The sequence below is a fragment of the Scomber japonicus genome, chromosome 5, assembly GCF_027409825.1.
Source record: "Scomber japonicus isolate fScoJap1 chromosome 5, fScoJap1.pri, whole genome shotgun sequence".
In the NCBI taxonomy this organism is placed as follows: domain Eukaryota; kingdom Metazoa; phylum Chordata; class Actinopteri; order Scombriformes; family Scombridae; genus Scomber; species Scomber japonicus.
The window spans coordinates 29,628,941-29,654,499 of NC_070582.1; the positions used below are offsets into that span (position 1 = coordinate 29,628,941).

At 42.6% G+C, this 25,559-nt stretch overlaps 1 protein-coding gene across 2 annotated transcripts in view; it reads left to right on the top strand.

Annotated features, from left to right (window-relative positions):
• Nucleotides 1-213: 213 nt before the first annotated feature.
• Nucleotides 214-25,559, top strand: part of LOC128358417 (homeodomain-interacting protein kinase 3-like) — a 30,542-nt gene continuing 5,196 nt past the window's right edge. The window contains exons 1-16 of one of the 2 annotated variants that reach the window (XM_053318676.1): nt 214-561; nt 3,220-4,235; nt 4,454-4,645; nt 4,784-4,965; nt 16,360-16,483; nt 19,887-20,006; nt 20,591-20,677; nt 20,786-20,970; nt 21,181-21,346; nt 21,923-22,046; nt 22,167-22,261; nt 22,658-22,812; nt 23,077-23,238; nt 23,331-23,702; nt 23,820-23,981; nt 24,103-24,377. In XM_053318676.1, coding sequence (XP_053174651.1) covers nt 3,222-4,235; nt 4,454-4,645; nt 4,784-4,965; nt 16,360-16,483; nt 19,887-20,006; nt 20,591-20,677; nt 20,786-20,970; nt 21,181-21,346; nt 21,923-22,046; nt 22,167-22,261; nt 22,658-22,812; nt 23,077-23,238; nt 23,331-23,702; nt 23,820-23,981; nt 24,103-24,377 — 3,415 coding nt within the window. In that variant the 5' untranslated portion in view covers nt 214-561; nt 3,220-3,221. The remainder of the gene's footprint in view (nt 562-3,219; nt 4,236-4,453; nt 4,646-4,783; nt 4,966-16,359; nt 16,484-19,886; nt 20,007-20,590; nt 20,678-20,785; nt 20,971-21,180; nt 21,347-21,922; nt 22,047-22,166; nt 22,262-22,657; nt 22,813-23,076; nt 23,239-23,330; nt 23,703-23,819; nt 23,982-24,102; nt 24,378-25,559) is intronic. The other variant, XM_053318677.1, reaches the window with a different exon arrangement.

Below are 25,559 nucleotides of genomic sequence, written 5' to 3' on the forward strand. Positions count from 1 at the left end.
GTCCTTATTTTAGGAGCTGAACTTGTTAAAGTAAATGTTCCTTATTTCACTGAACGTTTTGCACTGTAGCTCTGTCTCTGTCTCTCTCCCTCCCCTCCCCTCCCTTCCTCTTCTCTCTCCTCCCCCTCTCTCTCTCCTCCCTCCCTCTCTCTCTCTCACTCTCTCCCCTCCCCAACATTCCACACATGCGGAGAAGCAACAAGCTACTGAACCAGCAGCAGCAACAGCTAGCAGCAGTTATCTCTGTCGGGGGACGAGGCGTATTAACATGCAAAAGTTTAGAAACACGGATTCCTCGTCCTGAGTAGACTAAAAAGCGACGCTTGGTGACACCTGAGACGGCTATCGACACCATGGGGCATAGCTGGCTTTCTCACTAGCTAGTTATTGACGTTATTTTGGAGCTTCAAATGTGCGAAAAGTCGCTCGGTCTCTCTCTCGTCGTTGGAACAAGATGGCAGCAGCAGCAGCATCGTTGCAGGATTTGACTGTGGTGCGGTTCCTCGTTGCTAGCCTGTTCCTTGACGCTCTGAGTGATACAATTTACTGGTCTTACTGAAGGTTAGTATATGTTTATCTGTCAAAACGGGCCGTCGGTCACGTTTATAGCTTTTCGCTTGTGTCGTTTCAAGTCTCGTAACGTAGAAAAGACTTCGCTCGTAGCTGGCTTGTTTGCTAACTGTGAAGCTAACTAACTTCAGTTTGTTCCTTTTTAGCAGACACGCGTCAACTGTAAGGGCTTGTTAGTTATCTTAGTGCTAACGACGAATTATAATGATGTAAGAATATAATTATAACACGCACTTGTTTGTGTGTGTGTTTTTATTAATCACAAGTAACTTTCGCTATGTTGTTTTCCTTGAGACGTTCACGTTACATTGAGAACATATACACAACTATTATTTTAGCTGCCTGTCACTGACTATATAAGTTTCAACAGGTGTCTAGGCTGTTGTTGCCCTTCCCCCCAAACACACACGGGCAAACACACAGTAACACACAAACACACAGCACCCCTCCCATATGTTAACTGCCTACTAGATTGATCAGTAACAAATTGCGTGTACAGCTGGCATTCTTTCCCAACTGCGCACTGCAAACACGCACACACATAAATACGTACATGCATACACCACGGTGTCACGGCTCTCCATTTCAGCCTCGGGGATCTTGTCACCCTGTGAGATATCAGACTACCTAGTTTGGCAGTTGGGTGGGGGGTAGAGCAGGAGGTATCACAGCTGTGTGTGTGTGTGTGTGTGTGTGTATGTGTGTATGTGTGTGTGTGTGTGTGTGTGTCCCTCAAAGATCTGATGGGTACGGCACCTTGGCAAGCTCACACAGGGTGAATTATTTGCACCACATCAGCCATATGGTGGTGGCTCCCCCTCCTCTTGCTTTATTGCCAGTCATTTCTGTCAGTTTCATCATCAAGGTATTAACAGTAACCAGACCTGCAGCTGTGGATGGTAAATGCAAGTATACTGTTGAAGTAGCTCTGCTTAGAGTTGAAATGGCAGAGTATTGATAGAATTTTAATTACAACCTCCAATTTGTTGTCCGGAAGTTGTGACAAGCAGAGTTCATATATTTATTCACCAGTTGTCAGCTCACTTTTGTATTATTAGAGTGGAGTCCATCAGTTTTCACAGCCACATTTATCCCTAATTGAAAGGAAAGTGAGATAATATCAGTGGTTGTTAATCCCCATCAGCAGCTTATCTGATTTAAAAAACTCACCAGATCTACTACTAGTGTGGAGAAGTTAAAAAGTGTTTGTGCGTTTGTTGTATTGTCTGTTATCTTGACACTGAGGCACACCCCTCTGCCTGTCTGAGCCTGTGTGTAGTGTGAAAGGCCACACACGCTCCCCAGCAGGCCTTTCTCGTTGAACCAAATTTGGGAGCTTTGTGACATTTCAGCTCGGTGTGGTGTGGTGCGGTGCTGTGTGGCATGTCGCTTTAAAACTGGAATCACCTGAGTGTTAAACCCAGGAACAGTCTTGTGTCTGTGGAAGCTGTTCAGGGAGAGGTGTGGCTTTGACGGGCTTGGCCTCGGCCTGTTCTCTTGCCAGTCAGTGTCATGACTTGCTGCGGGAAGGGGAAGGGAGGAATGTTACTAAAAAGCAAAACAAGAAACTTCATATCAATTGAATTGGAAAAACACCAAATCTATGACTTATTCAGTGCCTTTGTTTATTATTTCTCTTTCTGCTTTATCTCCAAAAATGTGAAAAGGAAGGTAAATGACACCAGTATTGCCTCACCGATGACTAAACGATTGTTTCAAGATTCCAAAGAGGGAAATGACTCTTCTATGCTCGCAGCGCAGGCCGACTAATTATTTACCGCCTGCATGTCAGTTGTTTGGAGTATAAACACGGATGTCAATCAGATATGGGTCAGTTTGAAAAGTAGACGTGAGCCTCTGGTTGAAAATAGGCACAAAAAAAAAAATAGGAACTAGATGTTAAGATTTGCAATATAAACAAGACTTTTCTTTCTTTAGGTTGGATGTAGATTCAATAACATCTCTGTTGGTCTTTCACATGTCACAGAATATGGAGGTAAATTCAGATGAAACGGTGTCAGCGCGTCATATCAGCTGCTCTGATCAAAATTGACGCCGTCATCGCATTGAGTCACAATAATGTATGTGTATGACATTTCAGCGGCGTCCCGGACCCTAAAGTTTATCAACTAACAGGATCAGTGTGCAGTCATTTCATTATTCCAGTCAGCGGTGTAGGTTTATCTGTAAAATGTCACTTAGATACAGAGGCATCATCATGCTTCGTTCTGTATAAACCCCCGCCCTCCTTCTCCCCCTCTTCCGGGGATCTGCTTGGTTTGTGGTTCTACTTTGTGTGAAACTGACCCTTCAGTGTAGCATGCAGGGACAGGCCAGCATCGCAACAGGCTTCCCCCATCTCCCATTACAGTAGTCAGTCAGTTCCCCTTTCCAGTAAGGGTGACACGATTGCTTAGACGTGTGTTCACTTTGGCAGCTTTTATGACTTGCTTTATTTAGACCACAGTCTTGTCCGGTGAGGCACTGTGCTAGACAAATGTGCTATTTGGATTTAGAGCGTTTAATTCGTCAGTGAAATAGTGCTGTCTCTCTGTTTGTTTAATGCGTTTAATTAGCCGTTGGTGGCCTTTACTAAACGCTGCTTGTGTTTTCTTTTCTTTTCTCTTCTTTTTTTTTTTTTTTTTTAAGGTATGGCCTCACAAGTCTTGGTTTACCCATCACACCTGCACTCAGCTCAAACAAGTGCCTTAGGAACCAGCAGCAGCGGTACCAGCAGACACACAGGTGAAACCCACCACAGTAATAACACCAGCAGAGCCTTCCAGCACCGACCCCCGCCCAAGACGTATGTGATCGGAGTCAACTACGGTATCGCCTACCCCAACAACGTCATCCCGTCGTCAGCCGGTGCACCGCAGGCAGCAGGATTACAGAGCCAGGAGAGCTGGGAGAGACTAGGAGAAGGCCCAGCTGGGATTCAAGAGCAGGAGTCTCTTTGCCAGAGCAGAGGCCCACAGGAAGTGAGGCTTCGTAGGGACAGTGGTGGAACCCCATCAGGCAGTAGAGGAGGAGGAGGAGGAGGCGGCAGCGGTGTGGACTGCAGGCTCCTGAGGAGGACCTGTATCAGAGCAGAGGAGGAGGCAGAGGGCAGGAGCAGAAGAGCACAGACGAGAGGGGGATACGTTAACCTTCTAGACACAAGTGCCACCCAGAGATGTGAAAAGAAGACAGGCGAAGGTGGAGAACAACCACAGGAGAACAGCTGCGTCAGAACCATGCAGATAGTGGAGGAGGTGTCTGCTCTACCTTCACTTCCTCCCCCTGTGGCCATGTTGCAAACCAGCACCGGGAACCATGCGGACACTGTTAGAGTAGGAGGCGGAGGGACACTGCCCGCTCAACACAACAGAGTTGAGCCAGTGACCGGGATTGGGGCGGACGGGACCAAAGGTAGGCCTAACGGCAGCACAGAAACAGCAGCGGCGGGAGCTACGGTAACCAGAACCGGATCAGGAGATGGCGACTATCAGCTAGTTCAGCACGAGGTTTTGACGTCCATGAAGAACAGCTATGAAGTTTTGGAGTTTCTGGGTCGGGGCACCTTCGGTCAGGTGGTGAAGTGCTGGAAGAGGGGGACGAATGAAGTGGTGGCGGTCAAAATACTGAAGAACCACCCATCCTATGCACGCCAAGGACAGATTGAGGTGAGGATTTGTGTGTTTTTGTTGTGTGTGAGGAATCAAACACCTACTGAAATGGTTCCCTGAGTATCTGACCAGCACACAACAATAGAAACAGTGCTTTTATTGTTGTCTTTTAATAACAACAGGTAGTGTTTCATCTAAAATCTATATGAGCTTTTCTCTGCTGCTTTTTATTTCGCTTGATAGACTCGACTTAATCTTTTGTTCTTAACCCCCAGGTGGAGATCCTGGCACGGTTGAGCAGCGAGAACGCAGACGAGCACAACGTGGTGCGTGCCCTGGAGTGCTTTCAGCACCGCAGTCACACCTGCCTGGTGTTCGAGATGCTGGAGCAAAACCTCTACGACTTCCTTAAACAGAACAAGTTCAGCCCACTGCCACTTAAAATCATCAGGCCTATTCTGCTGCAGGTAAAATGTTAATGAGCACAGTTATAGCTCAGATAAAAAAGCCAGAAAGAATCAACAACATGTTATATATTGAGCATTTTTGTTGAACATGGGCTCAGGATCTTTTAAACATTTGTTCATTTGTGGTCAACTGTGTAGGTGGCAACAGCCTTAAAGAAGCTGAAGTCTCTGGGTTTGATTCATGCTGACCTGAAGCCTGAGAACATCATGCTGGTGGATCCCTCCAGGCAGCCCTACAGAGTCAAGGTCATTGACTTCGGCTCAGCCAGCCATGTCTCCAAAGCCGTCTGCTCCACTTACCTGCAGTCCAGATACTACAGGTGAGGAGATTCACATGCAGGCACATCATTGAATACATAATAACGTCCATAAAAAAACAATGTTCCTTACACTGAAAGCACTGTAGATGACTGACAGCTGTAAATACATATGCAATATATATAATTTTTTTTTTTTTTTACAGTTGAGACAATGAGGCCAGATGATGAATTGGTATTGCATTGACAGTCTGTGGTTGATTCGGTCCCTACTGCAGTAAAAGTGAAAATGAAAAAAGGGAAAGTGAAATGCATTGCAGTTTTCTTACTAGTCATGTTGTGAGTGAAAAGAGAACTAAAACGAATAGATAAGTCCAACATCTTGTAGAAACTCAGCCAGTTTCAAATGGTACAAAATGTTCAAGATGTGAAAAATATTCATTTGAAGAGCTGGTATGTCATGACATGAAATGTCATGACATATGTCATCATGATACATCAGCACACAGCAGTCAGTTGACTTAGTCTTAGGGTAATGCTTGTTTATATGTGAGTGTTTGTGTGTGTCTCTGTCTTTCCCACAGATCTTAGCAAAGACTTGCCCCAGTTTTATGTGTTTACGCCTCCTCTGCTCTTATGTAATAGAACGTGCCTTTGAATTAACCTGCACACTCTCACTGGGAGCTCCACGGCACGCACAGACACTCTTCCTTCGCCCCGCTGTCTGTCTCTTTTTGCTCTGCTCCCTCACTCTTTTCTTTTTTTCTCTCTCTTTTTTTCCCTTCTGCACGTATGCATTTTTTTTGGACGCATGCCCGAGTGCAAGTGTCTGATCCGCGTTCAGCACGTCACGCCCTAAACTCTGCTTCTCTTGCATAACGCGCGGAGAGGAACTGAGATGTTTGTATGAGGAACCGCGTCACGAATATTTGGCATGTCTCTTAGGTTAGGGTGAGAGTTAGAATGTGCTTATGAAACGCGGGATGCAGGCCAATATTGTAGACTTGGATTTTTGTTTAAAAGAGCTTCATTAAGTAATTAAGCTGTAAGCTCATACGCTCATGTAATGCCAGAGATACATTAACAAAACTGCTGTATTTAAAAAAACAACTTAAAATTGTATGAAGTAGAACATCTGTTCAACATCAAACCCTGTTCTCACATTTGATACGTACTGTAATTGTTGATGACTCACTGTGGGATCTTTGGCATATAATTGTGAATGGCAGATGACACATTTAATGAAGTCTGATCTTTTAAGAAGCGTTTCTTTAGTTTTTCTTCTTCTCCAAACACAAATTTCATTCACCCTCCTGTTTTACCAGCAAGTTCCAGCAAGTAAGTCGATCGGGTCATATAAACTATTGCAAACTCTTTAAATATTGTGCAATCCGTGGCAAATACTGTCAAGATACTGGGTTTGTCTGTAGCTAATGCTATGCACACACCCACCTCCACTGTTTCACCCCCTCCACCCCCCTCCAACCCCCTCTGTGCAGGCCTGCTTTTTATTGCCTGGAAGAAGTACAGCACTCTCTGTTACTTCAACTTCTGCTAGTGGTGTTTTAAATTGGGACTTTCTGTTCTGAAGCAACTTCACGGAGAGCAAAATGTCAAACAGAGAAACAGCCTCCGAGAGCTTAAATACCAGCTTTACCTTCCGTGCAACTTCTCTATTTCAAAAAAAAAAAGAAAAAAGTGAGCCACTTCGGAGGCCTCCCTCTCTCCGAGAGATGAGGAGGAGAGAGGAGCTGTAGTTGTTATGTAACATAAAGGCTTTGCTCCACTGTTGACCTGGTTGAGAGTGTATGAGTGTGTGTTCATGTGTGCATTTAGTCTTTTGAGCAGCGTCAGGCAACACTGATATCAAAGAGTAAAAAAAAAAAAAATGGGACAAAAAGGGCCAACACCGAAATTTTTTGGGAGGTCACTCAGGACGCACAGAGGGCCAGGGAAGAATGTGGTATGTGAAAACCCACATTTAGATCCAGGAAAAAACATTCAGACATTCCTGCCTGCGTGTGTGTGTCTGGGTGTGTGTGTGTGTGTGTGTGTGTGTGTGTGTGTGTGTGTGCGTGCCCCTGTCCACCAAACAGCTGCCAAGGCTGGATATTTCATGTAGGTTACACAATGTACCCTAACAAGCTTTACCATATCACAGTTCAGATGAGATAAAGGGGAGCTCTCAGGGTTTGTAACTTCACCTGCCTGAGCCCTAAAGCTATACCGCCCTGAAATCTCATAACATCTGGCCATGCTTTTTTTCTTTCTTTCTTCTCTCTCATTTTGCTGCAGCCACCAGCATTGTGCAACACTATTCTTTTCATTTTTAAAAAAACCTATTTGTCCCTTTTTTGACGAATAATGAAAGAGCATTGAGTTCAAAAGTTATATTTCTGGTTTATAATGGTGAACCAACACTTCCATTCCTGTTTTCTCTTTATCTGCCTGCCATCTTACCTTCGCTCCACTGTTTGTGTGTGTCTGTGTGTCTGTGTGTCTGTGTGTGTGTGTGGGAGTTGGTTCAGCTATACCAACAGCTGGTAGCACCTATGCATTTTTAAGTTTACTGTGTATAATGCGCACTGATAGGCTTGTGTGTTAACTCCGATAGGTAAATGTCTGCACATATAGAGAGAAGTCACGTCACTTTTTTTTGTTTGCACTGTCCTGTGTTTTTTTTGAATATATACAATTATGTAATTTGAGTCACAGAGGAGTGTGTGTGTCATTTTGTTTGTGCATCAGGTTATCAGCAGAGTGGTTTGCAGGACACAGTGTCTCCTTATCGCCTGTGCTCATATTGCATAATGGCTGTATTGTATTGTTACCATAGTGAAACTGGTTAAAACAAAAAAAAGGCCTCACCACAGTGGGTAAGAGGTTTTTTTTAACAGCTCTGGGGTTTTCCCTGGATTTTCCAGGACCATTGGTAGTAGCTTAGCCAGAAATGTGGTTTTGGTGCAAAGACGTTTTTTGTTTTTTTTAAAGACTGAAGAAGAACCGTTAAGGGCAAGAATGATTTACTAAGATGCTCATCGAAGATCCGATCTGTGATTGAAATATAAACCCTATTCTAATCATGTTATTACTCCCACATGACAGTTGTTTTTAATACAGACTTCACATCAGATAACACCAAAATTGAAGGAGTTAATGTTTTCTGGCACTGGTAAAGATGTGATGACATCAGTATTGTTTGTAGATAGAGTCAAACACACCCCTATTTTAATTAACTATCAGATGAGATGGATCCTTTTACTCATAGCGTACAACAAACATTAACGGGACATGCGTCATTAATATTACAATGATTAATGTGAATGCTACCACTCCTACTCAAAATATTCACTGGGAATCTAGATTGTATGTCATTGAGTGTCCACATGTCCACATAAACCGGCAGTTTTCAACACATCATCTCCTTGGAAATAAAACTATGGGCTTATGGTTTCAGTCATTGCCTTACTTTCCTCAGGTTGACCGCTCCAGCTGGTATATCACAATGACTCTGTAGCATGCCTTTTCATGTATGAGGAACTCTGTTTGTGTCACCACTGATACATTTGTAGAATGGCTGCTTTGTGTCTTACAGTGTAGTTATTTTCAGGCTGTGTCACACGCAGCAAAGTTTTCAGAAGTTGGCTTTTTTTTTTTTTTTATCCAGTTTCATTTCATGTTCTCATAAATTCTTTCCTTGTTTAGATTTGTATGAAAATAAATGACGCATTCAATAATATATCAAATAAAACGGGAGTACAGTTTTGTGTCAACACCCACAGCTTTACAGGTGCCACCTTTTATTGGCTGAGATTCATTTTCATAGTTAATTGATTGATTTGGAAAAAAATGCCATGAGGCAGTGATAAGAACTTTTTTAGAAGCCTAACTCCTGTTGATAGAAGGCTCTGGCAGAAGCTATTCAATGCTTGTCATGCTCTAATGTGTTGTTGCCATGGTAGCATGACACAGCAGTGCACGGCAAGGCGACTGCTCTGTCTGACGTAAAAATGACCTCCCACAATGAGAATGGATCACTGGGCTACGTGAATAATTCAGCAGAGGCGATCAGGTGAAAGGAAAGACAGCTATCATCTTAGCACGCTCTCAGATTTGGGCAGGTCGTGTTAGGCTTCCTACACCCAGGTGTGATTTCTGTGTCCCAAGGGTGTTGTTTTACTCCGGCATCTAGTCACATCGCTACAGTATATGTTGTACACATTTGTCAAAGTGTTTGATGTAGATTGTTCAGATGTCTGTCTTCACTGAGTTCTGAGAGAACAGGAAAGTCAAATCCTGAGGAGGCCCCTGACAAGTAGCCTCGGGCCTTCTCTCTGAAAAAGCAGCCTTATGTTGAGCTGAGTTTTGCTGACTAGCTCATACTGTCAGTTTCACTCCACTGTTTGACCAATCAAGGCCGGAAGAAAAATGATTTTGTTGCAACTGTTTTTGTTTTTTTGTTTGCCATTTTCATTTTTGGAAAAGATAAGCAGCAGTGTTTGTGGATTACGTTGTTTTGGTTTGTTCTGATGGGTAGCGTGATTGGGGAGACTGTGCCCGCTGCTCGATAGTATAGCACATTATGAATAATACATTATCACACACAGCTAGCAGCGTGTTTGTGTAAACATGCTGCAAGATTCCTTCTTCTTTACCTCTATGTTCTTTTTTTAATCACACTTACTGTGTGTGTGTGTGTTTGACTTCGTCTCTACTTAGCCCTTATGTTTATTTTTCTTCTTCTTTTTCTGAAATACCACTGGCTTTCCTGCTTCCTGTGTGCATGTACGCTTGTCAAGTTAAAGGTAGAGTCAGTCATTCTGGAGAAAGATTGTTGATAATTAAACTAAACGCTCAACACAAATACACCCCCTCCCTTCCTACTCCTTCAACAGCTCTGCACACCAAATTAATTGCCATGGAAACAACAAAAGAGAAATATGGTGATGCGTCAGCTGTAGAGTCGCTTCTGTTCCTCAGAAGCTGAGCACGCAAGCCTCTGACTATGATGTCGCATCACGTAACATCGCATGCTCTCTGTCCACACAGAAATATGCACTTTTTCAATTGTTTTTTTAAATTGAATTTTTTAAGTGAATTGAGTTTTATACAGACCGATAGCTTTGCTAAATATTTTTCTTTTCTGAAGTAAAATCAGAAATCTGTTTATTAGACTTAAAGAGTGCCCCTATAAATGGAGACTTTGTGTTGGCATCTTTTACCAAGAAAGGATTACCATTAACTCTCCCGTTTTTACACAAGCATTTTGAAAATGTAACAGAAAATAATGATATTCCACATTTGTTTGCTTATCTAGTGGCGTTTTTTTGGAGGAAATTTGTTTTCACAGACGGGAAGCAAATGGTTCCTGCTTTCTTACAGCGTAGACACTTTGCTGCTTGCCCTTTCCTCTACTTGCATTTTTCTTGCTGATATTGTTTTTCCTCTGTGAGAAACTATGAGCAGGGACTTGTGGATACTTATAAATAACTGGAATTGTAATTTTTTAAGATAAAGTAGGACTTTGCCATATTTAAACATTTTATGATGAACTCAATAATACATGAGTGTGACCTACCAACAGCACAAGCCTATAATGCAGTGACTAAAAACGAGGTATTTAGCTAAAGCTAAGTAGTGGCAAGATGTTCCCCATCACAGACAACTTCCACAAACTTCTAGAAAATACAGAGTATGGCACTGGAAACCAAAATCCACTGGTTAGAAGTGAACACGGAAGTGAATGGACAATGTGGGAATGACAGAACTTGACCGTGGACTCAAAACAGTGGACTAGATCCTGCTAATACATGGAAAACTAGCACCAACAAGACTACCAAGAAACAGGAGGAAAACTACAAGGGGTAGTCCTTGGAATATTGAAGATTAAATCATTTCCATGGCAAGTGGGAGGACGAGTAACTGGCAAAGCCCATCACTCTGAGATTTGTGATGCAACTGGTCGGTTTCCAGGAAGAGCGTCTCTTCAACCCCTACATTTGGTAGACCACAGCCGTGGGCAGCTGCAAAAGGGAGAATTAGCAATAAACCTTACCAACCGCCAAATGTGCAACTGGAGAACAGATTTGCTTTACTTATGCAGGATCCTGGATTTCCATCCGATGACCTGGATAACCTCATCTTGTAAGGACGGAGAGTGAATCCGAAAGTAAAAGGCTACAGAGAAAGCTAGTGACTAGGCATCAAACTATGATAGTGGGCCACGAAAGTTGTAAGAAGCATGTGCAGTAAGAACATCCAAATACTTAACTTTCCAAAGAATATGGTCTCATCAAACTGTGAAAACCATCATACTGCACACAGGGACCAATGAACAGTCTGAAGAGACTTTATTCATCTGTTGAACACATGCTGAGGTGTTTTATGAGTGGTTCTCTACTACCAGTCAGAAGAGGAGTTGAGAGATGCAGCAGATACTTGGCACTGGTTGTACCGTCCATTCACTGCATTTTATTGTCAATTTCAACCTTTTCTTGGACTGCAGGCAGATGGACTTTGCCTCAACAAGTCAGGAGTAAAATTATTCACCTCCTAACTTATTTTACCATCACCCATCTGTTCCCTTTGCCAAGGACATGACACAAGAGGAATCAACTCAGGAGGAAGATGTAACACAGTGCAGCAGAAACCTCCACCCCCATCACAAACAACCACCTGTGAGGATTCAGCTTCTTCACCCCGCTCATTAAATGTTACATCCTTCCCTTGTCAGCCACAGCCTGCAACAAAACAAAATTAGGAAGATAATGTTTCAATACACTAAATTTAGCGCTATTAAATCTTTTGCAGGAAAGACATTTTTAATCAATGGTTAAAATTGATTGGCTCTCCGCCACAACGGCTCCTAAATTGTAGAATGATCTGCCTCTGCACATTTGACAGGCCTCTTCTGTCTGTTTTTAAGTCTCTTCTTAAAACCCAGCTTTGACATTTTGTAAGACATTGACTTTATTTATTTGATTTAAAACCCGTCTCTTCTCCTTGGCCTTTGACACCTTGTGAGACGTTGAGTTTATTTATTTGATGATTGTTTTTATTGTTGTTTTTACTCATGTTTTGTGTCTTTTAATTCACTTTATTTGTATTTTATATGTATTTTATGCCTCGTGTGAGCTATTGTGTTGTATTTATTCTTCTGTACAGCACTTTGTTCCTCTGGCTGTTTATAAAGTGCACATGTGTACATAACTATATCACCAGGGAACCATGGTCCAATACAAGCATTGAGTAAATGCATTGAACAAATCAACGATTGGACGTGCCAGAATTATCTTCAATTAAACAAAAAGAAATCTGAAGTAAATGTTTGTGGAGCTAAGAAAGAATGATGAAAAGTCAGTGCTCAGCTTCAGTTGGTAATGTTAACAATCACAAGCCAAGCCTGAACTCTTTAAACAATTACGAATAACCTGAAGAATATATGAAAGATGAAAGGACTTATGTCACAGCAAGTATTTATCTCAGTTGACTCCACTACTGTTACCCTGTCTTTACATGTCTCTCTGAAAAGCTGATCAGACAGCTGCAGCTGATTCAGAACACTACTGCTTGACTCCTCACTAAGACCAAGAAAGTGGATCACAATCTTTACACTGGCTTCCAGTCTGTCAAAGAATTGATTAAAAAAAAACTGCTGTTGGTTTAGGGCCAAAGTACATTTCTGATCTACTGCTATGTTATGAACTGTCAAGACCTCTCAGGTTGTCTGGAACAGGTCTGCTTTCTGTCCCCAGAGGCAAAACTAAACATGGAGAGGCAGTGTTGCATTTTTATGCTCCACATATCTGGAACAAACTCCCAGAAATCTGCAGGTCTGCTGAAACTCACACTTCTTTTAAACCAAGGCTGAAGGCTTTACTGTTTGCTTCTGCATTTATTAAATCAAATCATTATTCATTTCTCACACTGCATTGTTACTTTTATTCATGTATTGTATCTGCTTTATTCTCTTTAATATTTTTTTCTTCTATACTCTTAGCTCGTTTATGTCCTTTTATGGTGTTTTTCTCTTGCACTTGATATCAGTGCCATTAATGTTTTATGTAAAGCACGTTGCATCGCCCTGTTTATGAACTGTGCTATATAAATAAACTTGCCCAGTGCATGTGCTCTCGTGTAACGTGATCAGCTGTTCCACAAATGGATGTTTTTGCTGTGTGAGCATTATGGATCAGCTTGGTCTGGAGGTGTCAAAGCACTTGATTCACATGTCCTGTTCGCCCTCTCCCTGTTCTTATCACATCATGTTAAACATCACTCAGATTAACAATCACACTCACATACAGTAGGTGTGTGTTTGTGTATATGTGTATATTCCTCGTTACTGTATTTCTGTCCTCTCTGTGTAGCGGCAGCGTGTTGTCGTACACTCTGCAGTGTTTGCACTTGTCCCAACTGCTGCTCTCTAGTGTGACTAGTTAGTTCTGGAACCTGGTCTGGCTGCCAAACACCTGTGGGTGTGTTATACATGTGTTATGTGATGAGCTGTTATGGCTCTGGAAAGCTGGGGCCATTGCTTTTATGACTCTGGCAGTATAGACGGGAACAACAACACACACAGTCCTCTATAGGTTTATTTTTGTGTGTCTACTTTAATTCCTATTCCTCGAAACTTACTCTGTGTTCGTGTGTGTGTTTACTTTAACCTCAGGCCTGTAATGTAAAGTAATACCTGAGCCAGTGTTTGTGCAGTCTGTGAGAATATTTGCTAGTCATTACCTCCAGTTAACACTCATCTCTTAGAGAAACAGACCCATATTTACATCAGTTTGAAGCCAAACAAACTTTCTAATTACTGTCAAAAAAGATGTCTTAAACTCTGTCTAGACTTTTAGCAGCAAAATGTTACATTTTAGTTTTCAGCTGAATGTTGCAGGGGCAAACCTTGTTAAAATAACAGGACTCAATAAGGCTGATCAAATCATCTGTACCTCACACATTAAGCAACACTTCTTGAAAGTCAGCAGCGTACTGAAGGTTTGGCCTGTTGTCTTTTCCTGTGAGTTAAGTATAGCTAAAAGCTGTAAAACAGAGACACTACAAAGCCAGTTTGTTTGTTAGTTTTCTTGGTTTGTAATGATTTGTAATGAGTGTGTATTCACTCAGTAAGGCAGGGCAGTTAGCTGAAAAACTGTCAAGCCTTCACGCATGCTGTCATGCAACACTACTAATGGTGTGGGTTCATTTCACATGTCAAGTGGACATTGTTACAACTAGAAGTTTTAGGAGATGTAATCACCCATGAAAAGATGCCTGGTTATGTATGAGCACACTTTGGCATCAGTTATACAATAATAGAACAAAGTGTAGCAAAATGTAAAAAGTGATACAGTGGAAAAACACAGCCTGTATGAGAGGAGATGTGACTGCTCCCAGGGCAGCCAGGTGTTGACTGTTGGAGCAGAGGGAGCTATGAATATAAACGTACATTATGAGCTGCAGTTTATCAGACAATAAAAGCTTTGTGTCATAACAGTTGCCGTGTTGTCTGACGGCTTAATTTGAGTGAAGATCCTCCTCTGTTGATCACGTCACTTGAGACTCACTTAAAACTAGGAAAACCACAATCAATGTCTTAGTCCTGTCTTTGCAGGATTGCTCTGCTGTGATCTTATGTGACCATAAATGTTTGCAGCAGCAGCCCCCCCCCCCCCCCCCCCCCCCCCCCCCTTAAAAAGCCCTTTTTTTGTATTACATAACTCCTTCCTCTTTAAGGAGCAATAGGAAATGGCAAAGTGTAATTTCCTCCTTCAGGCTAAGGAGGGCAGAAAGCACAGTCTGTGCTATGTAAGTGACAGGCGTAACATCTGCAGTTGTCTGTATACACGCATGCACATTAGCACACACATGCTCACAGTCATACACACATATAATGATGAGCGACGGCACCATTTATCACTCAGTAATACTGTTATATTATGGTCTTGCGTCCGGTCGTTGCTTGGCAACAGTCATTTCCCCCTGTGGTCGTCACGGCAGTGGTTGCTATTTGCAGCGCTGTTGCTCAGCTGCTGTGTCCAGGCCTAATAGCCCATTGTTTTCATACAGCAGGCTCACACTACCGCTGTAAGATTACAAGCCCCTTTGAATTGCGCAAGTGGCAAAGTCCATTCACTGGAAGAGATTTAGTTCTTTGTTGCTTCACCACTGCATGCACGTCATACCCTATTGTCGATGAGTCTGTCATTTCTTGTGTAGTGAACATTTATATTCGGCGCACTGTGGTATGGCTTTACTGACTTTTTCACCTCAGTTTTCATTACATCAAATGTAACTGTGATCTAAAAATGATAAGTGGAAGTTGGTACTACTTACTAAATGAAGCAAAGTTGATACCTTAACCATGACCTGATTTAACTTGCCACTTCCTTCAGTAAATGCACCCACAAGGCCCTGTCTGCTTGCCTTCAACCATCCTGTAACTCAATAAATTGGGGGGGGGGGGGGGGGGAGAGAGACATCAGCATATTTTAATTTAAATCCTAAAAGCTTTCTTTTACAAGTCAGTCTTATGATTTATGTTGCAAAGATTTGCTACAGACCATTTCATCTGTTACATGAATGACACCCAACACAGATTATTTTTCCGTATGATGCTTTAAATGTACGCTGAAATAACAATCAATCTAATGCACTTAAACACAAAAGCCCAGTTTGTTGAGACCGTGTTGGACACGTAGACTCATCTCTGCATTGACTGTAGAGGCTGTGGTAAGCGGTGGTGTTGTATTGTGTTATACTGAAAAATGATCAACACAATCTTATGAGAGTGCGTGCATATAACAGACATGCTTCTTTTTTCTTTTTTCTTTCACAACATTGACACAAATCATGACACAGTTAGTAGTAGTAAAATAATTTGTTGGGGATTTAAAGGTAGAGTCAGTGATTCTGGAGAAAGATCATTTAATACACTTATCGTCAAATTCAGTGGGTATCTCATCATGATCCTCTAGCTATCTGTTCTGTGTGTGTGCTAAAAAGAAACCTGGCGTTCCTACACAGCACTTGCTTTGTAAATAGAAAAACTAAACCTAAACGACAAGCCCTACACTTTGACAGTGATGGATTAAATGCAGTGCTTTCCAAATAGCTGGTGAACTCCTTTCAATTCTCCATGCAGGAAGCACTGCGAAAGTAGTAGTTGTGCTTATTTAAGTCCTAATATTGATTTTATATGGCTGACCGGGTTTGCACTATCCACTAAACTATCTTACTACTTGGTTCACCACGCACAATTTCCATTTATCCTGTTTTTTGAGCTCAATTCATCCACCGAAAACTGCACAGTCCCTAGCTGCTAGAGTGAGTCCATTAACCCAGAGACATGCTATCCTCCTGGGCTTTGACTGTGTGATTATACTTTGTGACCAACTCCCAAATGTAACTTTTTTTTTTTCCTTCCTCTTTTCTTTTTCTCTCTTTTTCTCTCCGTAGGGCTCCAGAGATTATTTTGGGCCTGCCGTTTTGCGAGGCCATAGACATGTGGTCACTGGGCTGCGTGATAGCTGAGCTCTTCTTGGGCTGGCCCCTCTACCCTGGAGCGCTGGAGTACGACCAGGTAACATTCCTCACACACAAGCACACACTCAGAGGGAGGGAACCAGAGACCCTAAAGATATACCCCTCTCCCCTGGGCGAGGAGGAGGAGGAGGAGGGAGTGAAGAGGACAAAATAAACAGACAGATCCCATTTTTTCACAGATTAAAAGATGTATATTAAACGCTTATAATTCTTAGGTTTCTGCTTTCCCAGTAGGTGGAACCCAACAGTACGTTCATTATACAGTTAAACCTTTATTTGTTGTTGCTCCCTGATCTCTCTCGCTCTTGCTGTGACTGAAGTCCAACAAATCCAGCATGAAATCCACCTAGTACTAATCTGGGCTGAGTGAATCAGGAAATTGTTGTTGGCAATGTGTGATTATCTTCCCACAGCGTTCCGCGGTCTAAACTACACAACTGGGACTTTAAACGCAGTCCCCTGGCGAGGGAGAGGGAGCATGGGAAAAGGTCCACACCACATTCACAGACCAGCACAGGATTACTCTGTGTTTAACTACAGGCAACTCTGTGAAGATCAGAATCAAGTCCCATCATGTGTTCAGTGTTTGAATTCAGAAATCTGATTTGAAAAAAAAAAAGAAACTTGGACAGCTGGCTATTGTCTTGTCTTGGAATTTATTATGCTACAAAGTGATGTTTGACCTTTTATGGACATCTGCAAAGTTCTCAAACACTCTTAACTTATTTGGCCTTCTTTGCCAAACCAAATGTTTGAAATTGGCTGTTCTTCCATAGCAGGAACATTCTTTAAAGAATTGATGGCTTGTTTGGTGAGACCCTGTTAAATGCATGCGTGTGTCTATTTTCAGAGGGTATTTTATTTGGTGGGGTGTCACTTGTATCACCAAGCAGCAGTTAGCAGTTTGAAACAGTCATCAGTCAGAGATGTTGGCCGATAGCGCTTTGCTGAGCAGTGACAGCTCTGCAGTACCACTGGGCCATGCCAGGACGCACACACACTCCCGCGTGCACATTGAGCCCCCAAAAGCATGCTGCGCTATGCCAAGGCTCACTGCAGTTCCACTCTACACAGCAAAATGTATTTATAAACATAAGCCTGATGGTAGACATGTGTGCATGCGCGCACACACGCACACACACACACACAAACTGTGGTGAGCGTTCAGTGCACCATCAGCAGGTTCTCAGTCCAGTGCCCTCTGGCCAGTCAGTGTGTTTGTTCTGGGCCGTAGACACGTGCATGTGCGCAAATGCACACCCACCCACCCACCCACCCACACACACGCTGAAAAACGTATCACCAGGATTTCCATTGGTCATGGAATTTCTGGAATATCATGGTATTTTTAGAGGCGTAATCAAGACAGGTCAGGCCAGAGAGTTTGATGAATTCTTGGGGAAAATTCAGCTCATATCTGGAAATTTTACAGATGGTTCAATTCACAGGAGAGTCCCAGAATCTATTTTCTAACTTGCAAATCCAACAGTACTGGAAACCACAACTGTAAGGACTTAGAATCTTTGTTGAACACAAAAACGAAAGAAACCATCTGCGGAAATACATTTGAACTTCTTCATAGTAAGGTCACGTAGTTTTACATCATATTCATGTGTGGAAGCCACAGTTAACATGCATTCAGTTGCATCATATTTCTCAAATAGACCAAACTTTTATGCAACAGGTTTTACTAAAAAAACATGAGGCAGTAGACAAGTGTGATATGATGGTTATGATGTGACATTATTATGCAACATTATAGATAAAAAAAACATTGTGGAGAGACAAACATCTGTTTTGTGTGTCTCATGAATCTTTATTCCTTGAAATACTGCTCAAAATATCCAAACCTGTGACTTTGAGAGTCCTATGTGATCATTTCTCCAAGAGTCATCACTTATTGCAGTTGACACAGGTTCATGAACTGCAGCATTTGAATCTATCACTTAAAGTTCAAGGCTTTGATCGTACTTGTGTAGGTTAGGCATGGATTGCTCTGGCTCAATAAGGACTAAAATTTTTAAATGTACTGCATGTTTTTGGAGCTCTTTTCTTTTCTTTAACAGTATTTCCACCAGTAAATGAAACTGTCAAAAAAGAGCTCCGACGTGTCAGATATCCGTAACCTCTGTCAAATGTCAATAACCTCTGACTCCTCTATCTGTGGGTAAGCTTGTTTGCTGCATCCGCTGTGGCCCTGCTAAGTGCTCTAACTATGTCTGTTTGGCAGAGCAGTAAAGGTTGAAGTGCAGGGATTCAGTGTTCCGTATTAGATAACATGTAACTTATAGGCCAGCTGTTGGCCAGAGTCCAAGTTAGAACATAAGTTTACATGTTGAACGTGTCTACCTTACGTTCTCTTTCAAAACAAGGTCTACAATTTAACCATTGGTATTTTACATGAGAGCCAGTCCATTTCATTCACTCCTGGTTGGCTTCGTCTCAAAAACTGACAGTTAAAATTATTTCACATTGATTTGAACACATTATGCCACAGGGGCTTTTTTTCTTATTTTCAGTTTGATAAAGAAAGTATAAGTAGTAGAAGAAGAAATAATCCCTGCTTGTACTACCCCCCCATAATGTTTCATCATGTTACACTTCCTGTAAATTCCTCATTCCTCATCATTTAAAAGCTTTTAATTTGAAGCAGTAAAGGAGGAAATGTTGGGTTTGCATCAGCAGCAACCTAACACGGCTCTGATGCTGCCCAATCAGAACCGAGTGAGCTCATCAGGGGAGCGGCCTTAAGGGGAGGGGGTAAAAGTGGACTGTTATGAGGCAGGGGCTGCATAAAGGGCCAGTATAAGATAAATAAGTTCGTTTTTTTTTACTCTGAATCATGCAAAGACTCTAGTGGAGTCCAAAAGTAAAGATTTAGAACTGGATTTTTTTTATCGTTTTAAAGAGCTACTCCCCCTGAAGGAATTTCCTTACTTTAGTTTTTTGTTTTATGGTCTAAAGGAAGTTTGGTGGCCTTTAACCTTTCAAAGTATAAACTTGCCAAATAGCTACAAACAATGACCAATACTGAAACATACTGATCCCTGAATCAGCCTTGAAAATATCACATCTTAGCCACAGCAAAAGATTCTCCTAAATTTACCTTAACACCTCGATAAGTCCAAAACGATGTATGGTTAGAGTGCATCACCATATTGAACTAAAAGCTATATTGAAATGAAATGAATGTAATCACATTGAAGTAAATTATTTTATTTCAGTGGCTGTGATGTAAAACATTATCTTTTCTCTCTCCACCTCTTTCTCCTTCTTCTGTCCAACTTCTCTGTTGACATTTTCTCATGGCTTCTTTCCCCCTCGTCCAACACTTAAATTCCATTTTGACTGTTGGCTTCCTGTTCATTTTCTTTCCTTCCCCCTCTTCCTTCCCTCTGCCTCTTCCTGCCTGTATCCTGTCTCTGTCTCTCTCTACACAGATCCGGTACATCTCACAGACTCAGGGCCTGCCCGGCGAGCACCTGCTCAACAAGGGGACCAAGACCTCTCGTTTCTTCTCCAAAGAGTCAGACTCTCCCTACGCCTCCTGGAGACTAAAAGTAACTGCATGAAAATTAGACAAATACACATAAACGCACCGTACATCTCATACGCAAAAGTACACATCCTCCCATCAACAGTCACTGATATGTGTCGCTGGAGGGCTTAAACATCCAGTGTTTGCACTGAGAAGGCGAGAACTAAAGAAAAGCAAGGCATTTTCATTGGGAATACTAGTAGAAAAAAGTAACTATGAAGAGGTTGTACATTCCCAATAGGAAACAGCTGCCTAAGCTTCTCAAAACAGGACAAAGCCAGCACAGCCTGAGGAAAGCTCACGGAAATGTGAAGCTGTGTTTAGACTACCTGCTGAGCTGACTCTGAATACATTTTCAATGAACGCCAGCCTAATATTTATCTCTACACGTACTTCCCCTGCAAAAACACAACTACCTAACACTTTGAACACACCTATTAGCATGAAAAGACACATACTTTCCTCCCAGTTCCTTTTTGTATATTGGATCGTATTCCTTTAGCTTACATTCCTCATCATTTAAACATGACTCACTCACAGAAATCTTTAACATACTCTTCATACATACTGTAGATTCTACAGCTCATGTTTCTGTTTTTCCTCCAGACGACAGAAGAGCACGAGAAAGAGACAGGACTCAAATCCAAAGAAGCCAGAAAGTATATCTTCAGCTGTCTGCAAGACATAGCACACGTGAGTCCAATCAGAAACGCAGTTCATGTGTACAGATAATACCATTTTGTGTGTTCTCATACGTAGCGTTTTCTCTCTTTCTGCATTCTTCCCTGCATCTCCTTTCAGGTGAACTTGGTGCTGAGTCCTGACAACAGTGACATGCAAGCAGAGAAAGCAGACAGGAGGGAGTTTGTGTCTCTGCTAAAGAGCATGCTGCTGATCGACGCGGAGGAAAGAACTGTTCCCGACAGCGTCCTCAATCACCCCTTCCTCACCATGACTCATCTGCTGGACTACCCGCACAGTAACCAGTAAGGGTCAACCCACACACGAAATGCGGTCGCTCGCATGTCGCCATTTTTGTGCTTTTTGTTTTGTTTGTCTGGCTTTCCAACAAAAGAGACGACTTAATTATATTCTTTCCTGCAATATCGCTGACTATTGCTGACTTACAGCGTGACTTTCAGTCTTTTAAAAACACGCCTCCTTCAACCAACCGCAACTCCTCTGATCTCTTCTAGCGTGCAGTCATCTTTCCGCATCATGGACATGTGTCACAGTCGGTCAACCAACGCAGTCTTTGACGCTCTGAACCAGAACTCCATTCATTTCTCAAGACCTCCGGTAGCCCCCACTGTCTCCTCTGGCCTTCCTCTGGGCTACAGCAACATCCCAGTCCACACTCAGGTAAGTTGTGTGTGTATGTGTGTGAGAGTGTATGTCTGTGCATACTTTGGACTAATAATTTTTCTTTTTATGAGAAAGTCTGGTAAAGTTTAACTTCTAAACATCAGTAAACATGGTATCAGTAAGCCAAAGTTACTGGCAAGTGCTGTTAAACCTCAAAAATAATAAGTCTCATTCATTCAGCATGACAGTGGATAGATTATTTCACTTTTTTCTTATTTGTTGGCACACAGCCTCTCAGTGACTCCCCATTTATTTCAGGACAGAGAACATAACTATAAATATATTTCATCTTTGGTTACGTAATGTTTCTCAGTAATGTTTCTGTACTGTTGACCTCATGTTGCCCTCTACAGGAAATAAAGTGCCATAACACTTCACCTCTGAATATTCGTGGTGTCTGTTTCAGTCACATGTGGCGCTGTCAGTCATTTAGATCCAGCTAATCTTCCTACCATATCTGTTTTTTTTTTCTCCTTTCCTTTCTCTGTCACTTAATTTCCCCTAAATCCCATCACTCTTATACATTTCCTGTTCACATATCTGTCTTTTCTTCCACTGACTTTTCTGATGCAGGCTATTACCCAGTCGGCTCCCTCAGTGTTGCATCCTGGGATAGCTATAACAACTGGGAATGGTCAGTTTGGGTGCAGCGACTCGTTCCCACCTGCTCTCCTCCTTTGTCCTCCCACCATGCAAGGTATGTTAACAGCATTCAATGGTTTAACCACATGTAAATAAGCGTTGCCATAGTTTCAACAAGATACCATTACATTTATTGATGAGTTTTGTTTTTAATGCTTTTTTCTTTTTCTTCAAGGTAACCTTAATCAACCAGCAGGGTATTCTGTTCCCATGGTAACTCAGGCCCCTCCCATACAACCCTTACCAGTGAGGCCGGGTGTAATTGCACAGGTAAGACACAGACACTGTTAATATGCAAATAATAACAGCTGTGATAATTAGAAATGTTTTGAGATGCAGTGATGGAGGCAGATTGAAAGCAACATTTGCAGCTATAGAGAGTTGTATTGGTAGACCTGCCACTGTGGTCTTAATTCATAATTTGTTACTCACCTGTGAACTCAACAGTAGGCCTAGCTTTTGGGAAGTTAATAGAGATTCTAATTTCAGGTGGCATATCAGCTTCTAGTTTATTATTCAGACTTTTCATGTATACACAGGAGTCACAGAGTGTTTAGTTATGACATCTGGTTTAAAGTTAGTAATGGAAATCTATCTGTCAAAATGTGTATGAACCCGGATCCATGAAGGCACAATGTCTCTAATCTTCCTCCGCTGTCCACAAAGCAGGCCTGGTCCAGCCGGGGCCAGCAGCTCCTCGTCCCAGCAGCCTGGCAGCAGATGACTCCAGTGGGTCCTCCTCCCTCTCACCCGCCTCCACCACCCCCGTCCTCCCTAACCAATGACACCACGGCCGGCCCGCAGAGGATCAGCGACTGGGGGTGAGTCACTCAAACTTGCAGCTCCGGAAAATCCCAGTTTCGATACTTCCACTAGTCACTAGTCTCTGTTGCAACATGATTTCTGAAATGTCATAATGGAAAAAAACATTGTTAATAAAGCTGGATTGCTGCTGCAGAAACCCATGTTTCATCCAAGTGATGATTGTGTTTATACCTGTCATATATTCCCCATCATAAGTATGAAGCTGCTTGATGTTTGTCTCGCACCCCCTTTTCACTTTTTTCTTTTTATATCTTTGACAGGAAAGTGCGTCCCCACAGCAGCCATTATAGTTCAATGATGCAACAATCTCTCCTGACCAATCAGATGACAGCCCTCTCTGCCCATCAGCCAATCAACATCGGCATAGCTCACGTTGTGTGGCCTCAGCCGGCCTCCAAAAGGAACAGACACAGTCACAACAGGTGAGATTCTCCATTATGTTGAATCCTTTGATTAGAACCTCTGTGCCTTTTTATTTATTTAAATGTAACATATCAACCATTCTTTGTGAAAGGAACCTGTCCCACCAGAGCAACATCCACATATCGCAGTGTCGGACCCCAAAGATGGTTGATGTGGTCAGTCAGGCAGTGGCAGGAAGGGGGCAGCCACAGAGGGAGGTGCCCGTGGTAGAAATCAGGCAACCGGAAGCTCAAAACACAGACGAGGAGGAAGATGACGCAGAGGAGGAAGTCAGCTGCTTCAAAGAGGTGGTACCAAACGGTATCAGACAGCTGGAGCGTTCCAGTCAACTACAGCGAGACGTGGCGGTCCTGATGGGCGACACCCCGAGCCCCGCGCCCAGTGTGATCAGCATCCGTAGTGAATTGACAGACGGAGAAGATGAAGGGGAGGAGGAAGACCCCCGGAGGTGCCATCTGAGCGAGTGAGTAACATCTGGAACAACTGAAACAGGATGACCCAAGTCACAAAGTATGGATTTGGTTTGGAGATTGGATTTGAGCCTCAGAAAACTCTGACCTGTATTTTTTTCTGTGTGCAGGTGTAAAGAGGAGTGTGTGTGTGAGGCGTGCAGAAACACCAGTGTGACCATGGAGAGAGTGTGTTCCCTCAGCAGCCCCGACAGCAGCCTCAGCACCAGTTCCTTTGCCTCCAACTCGCTTCAGTCTAGCCCCTCTGTCTCACCTTGCAAGAGACCCAACAGGTAGTTGTTTGTCTTAATGTCCAAATACTGAAGATCTTATGAAAGACAGACTAAATATAAACACACTCCTAAGTGTTGCCAGCTCTGTCAGATTCATGTGTTATCTCTCCTCTGTATCCAGCATGTCAGAGGATGACGGCCACGAGAGTGGCTGTGACACAGTGGAAGGCTCCCCCACGTCCGACACATCAACCTCCCCGCACAGTAACAGTCCTTACCGTTACCTTGACAATAGTAACCACAACAACCGCCCACCCTTGGCTGCCATGGTACCACCACTGCCTTCCCCTGCAGTGCAGGGCAGGAGCCCCCGTGGTGTCAGGACAATGGTGGTTCCACCAATGAGAGTGCAGAACAACAACAATCAAGGGATAGAGGAGCGTTTCCACAGAACGGGTCAGTGCTGCTGTTTACTTTTCAAACAGGAAGTAAATATTTCTGTTTGTACTTGGGTTTACTGAATGACTTCCTTTGATTATACACAGGATGGATTTCATAGGAGAGCTCTTGTTTATCTTGTGCAGCACACTAACATCTTAAAAGGAGATGTTGTCGCATCAGTTTTGGTCTTTATCATAACAAGCTAAGATAATTTGGTGCAGCCATGAAAATATACTTCTTGTATTAACACTATAAATATGCCCTTTTACCACCTGTCACATTGTCTGTCACCTATGCTTTGGCGGCTTGTGCTTTGCAGGTCATGTGGAAGCAGTAGGGGCTTACCGCCCCCTAGTGGCTCATAGAGGCTTTAACAGGTGATCAAGAGACACCAGCAGAGATGTGGCTACACTGTAGTCTAATAACAAGAGATGCATCCTAACTGACAGCGCTCTGTTATCACTTTCCCTCCATCAGAGTAACATTTTTCTTCAAGGAAAATTTCCAGAGAAGAAAGAGAACATTATCCAGACAAATGAAGAGAGGGTGTTTTTTTTCTTCACACATTAAACATGAAAATCAGACTGGCTTATAACCATCATGTTTGCACAGGCACAGCAATTTAATCTGAATGATGTGCTGAACAAGTAAACTGATGGAAGCGCTCCTCTTCTGAGCAGTCACTGCGGTTGATGATAAAACTATAAAATCACTCAGTGTATTTCCTGTTCCCTGAAGTGACTGTTAACTTAAATGGAGTACAGTGAATGTACTATAAAAGTGGAGGGAAAAGTGGATGCATTTCATTTGGTATTGAGTCAGAGCCTTTGTATTCTCTGCTGGTTCTTGACATGCAGCAAAAGTTGCCCAAAGACGCTGGTGTGTGATCAGTTTCACCTTTTTAGTTCAGTGCATTTAAAAAAAAACTGATACAAACCAGAGTCCAAGGATCAACTTTGCTCCTCTGCTGCCTTTTCTGAGTGCCAACAAATCTCTGTGCCTTTTCTCTTTCACCAGCTTGATGGATTTTATTGTCTTACATGTTTTTTATGAGAAGATTCTCAACCTGTCGAAACGTAAAAAGACTTGTTTGATGATTCTTTGATGGCAGCAGAAATGACAGTGGCACCGTGGCCATAAAATGCTACATTATCAGTCCTCCACACCACTAATTCAGACATTTCATCTGAAGCAGGG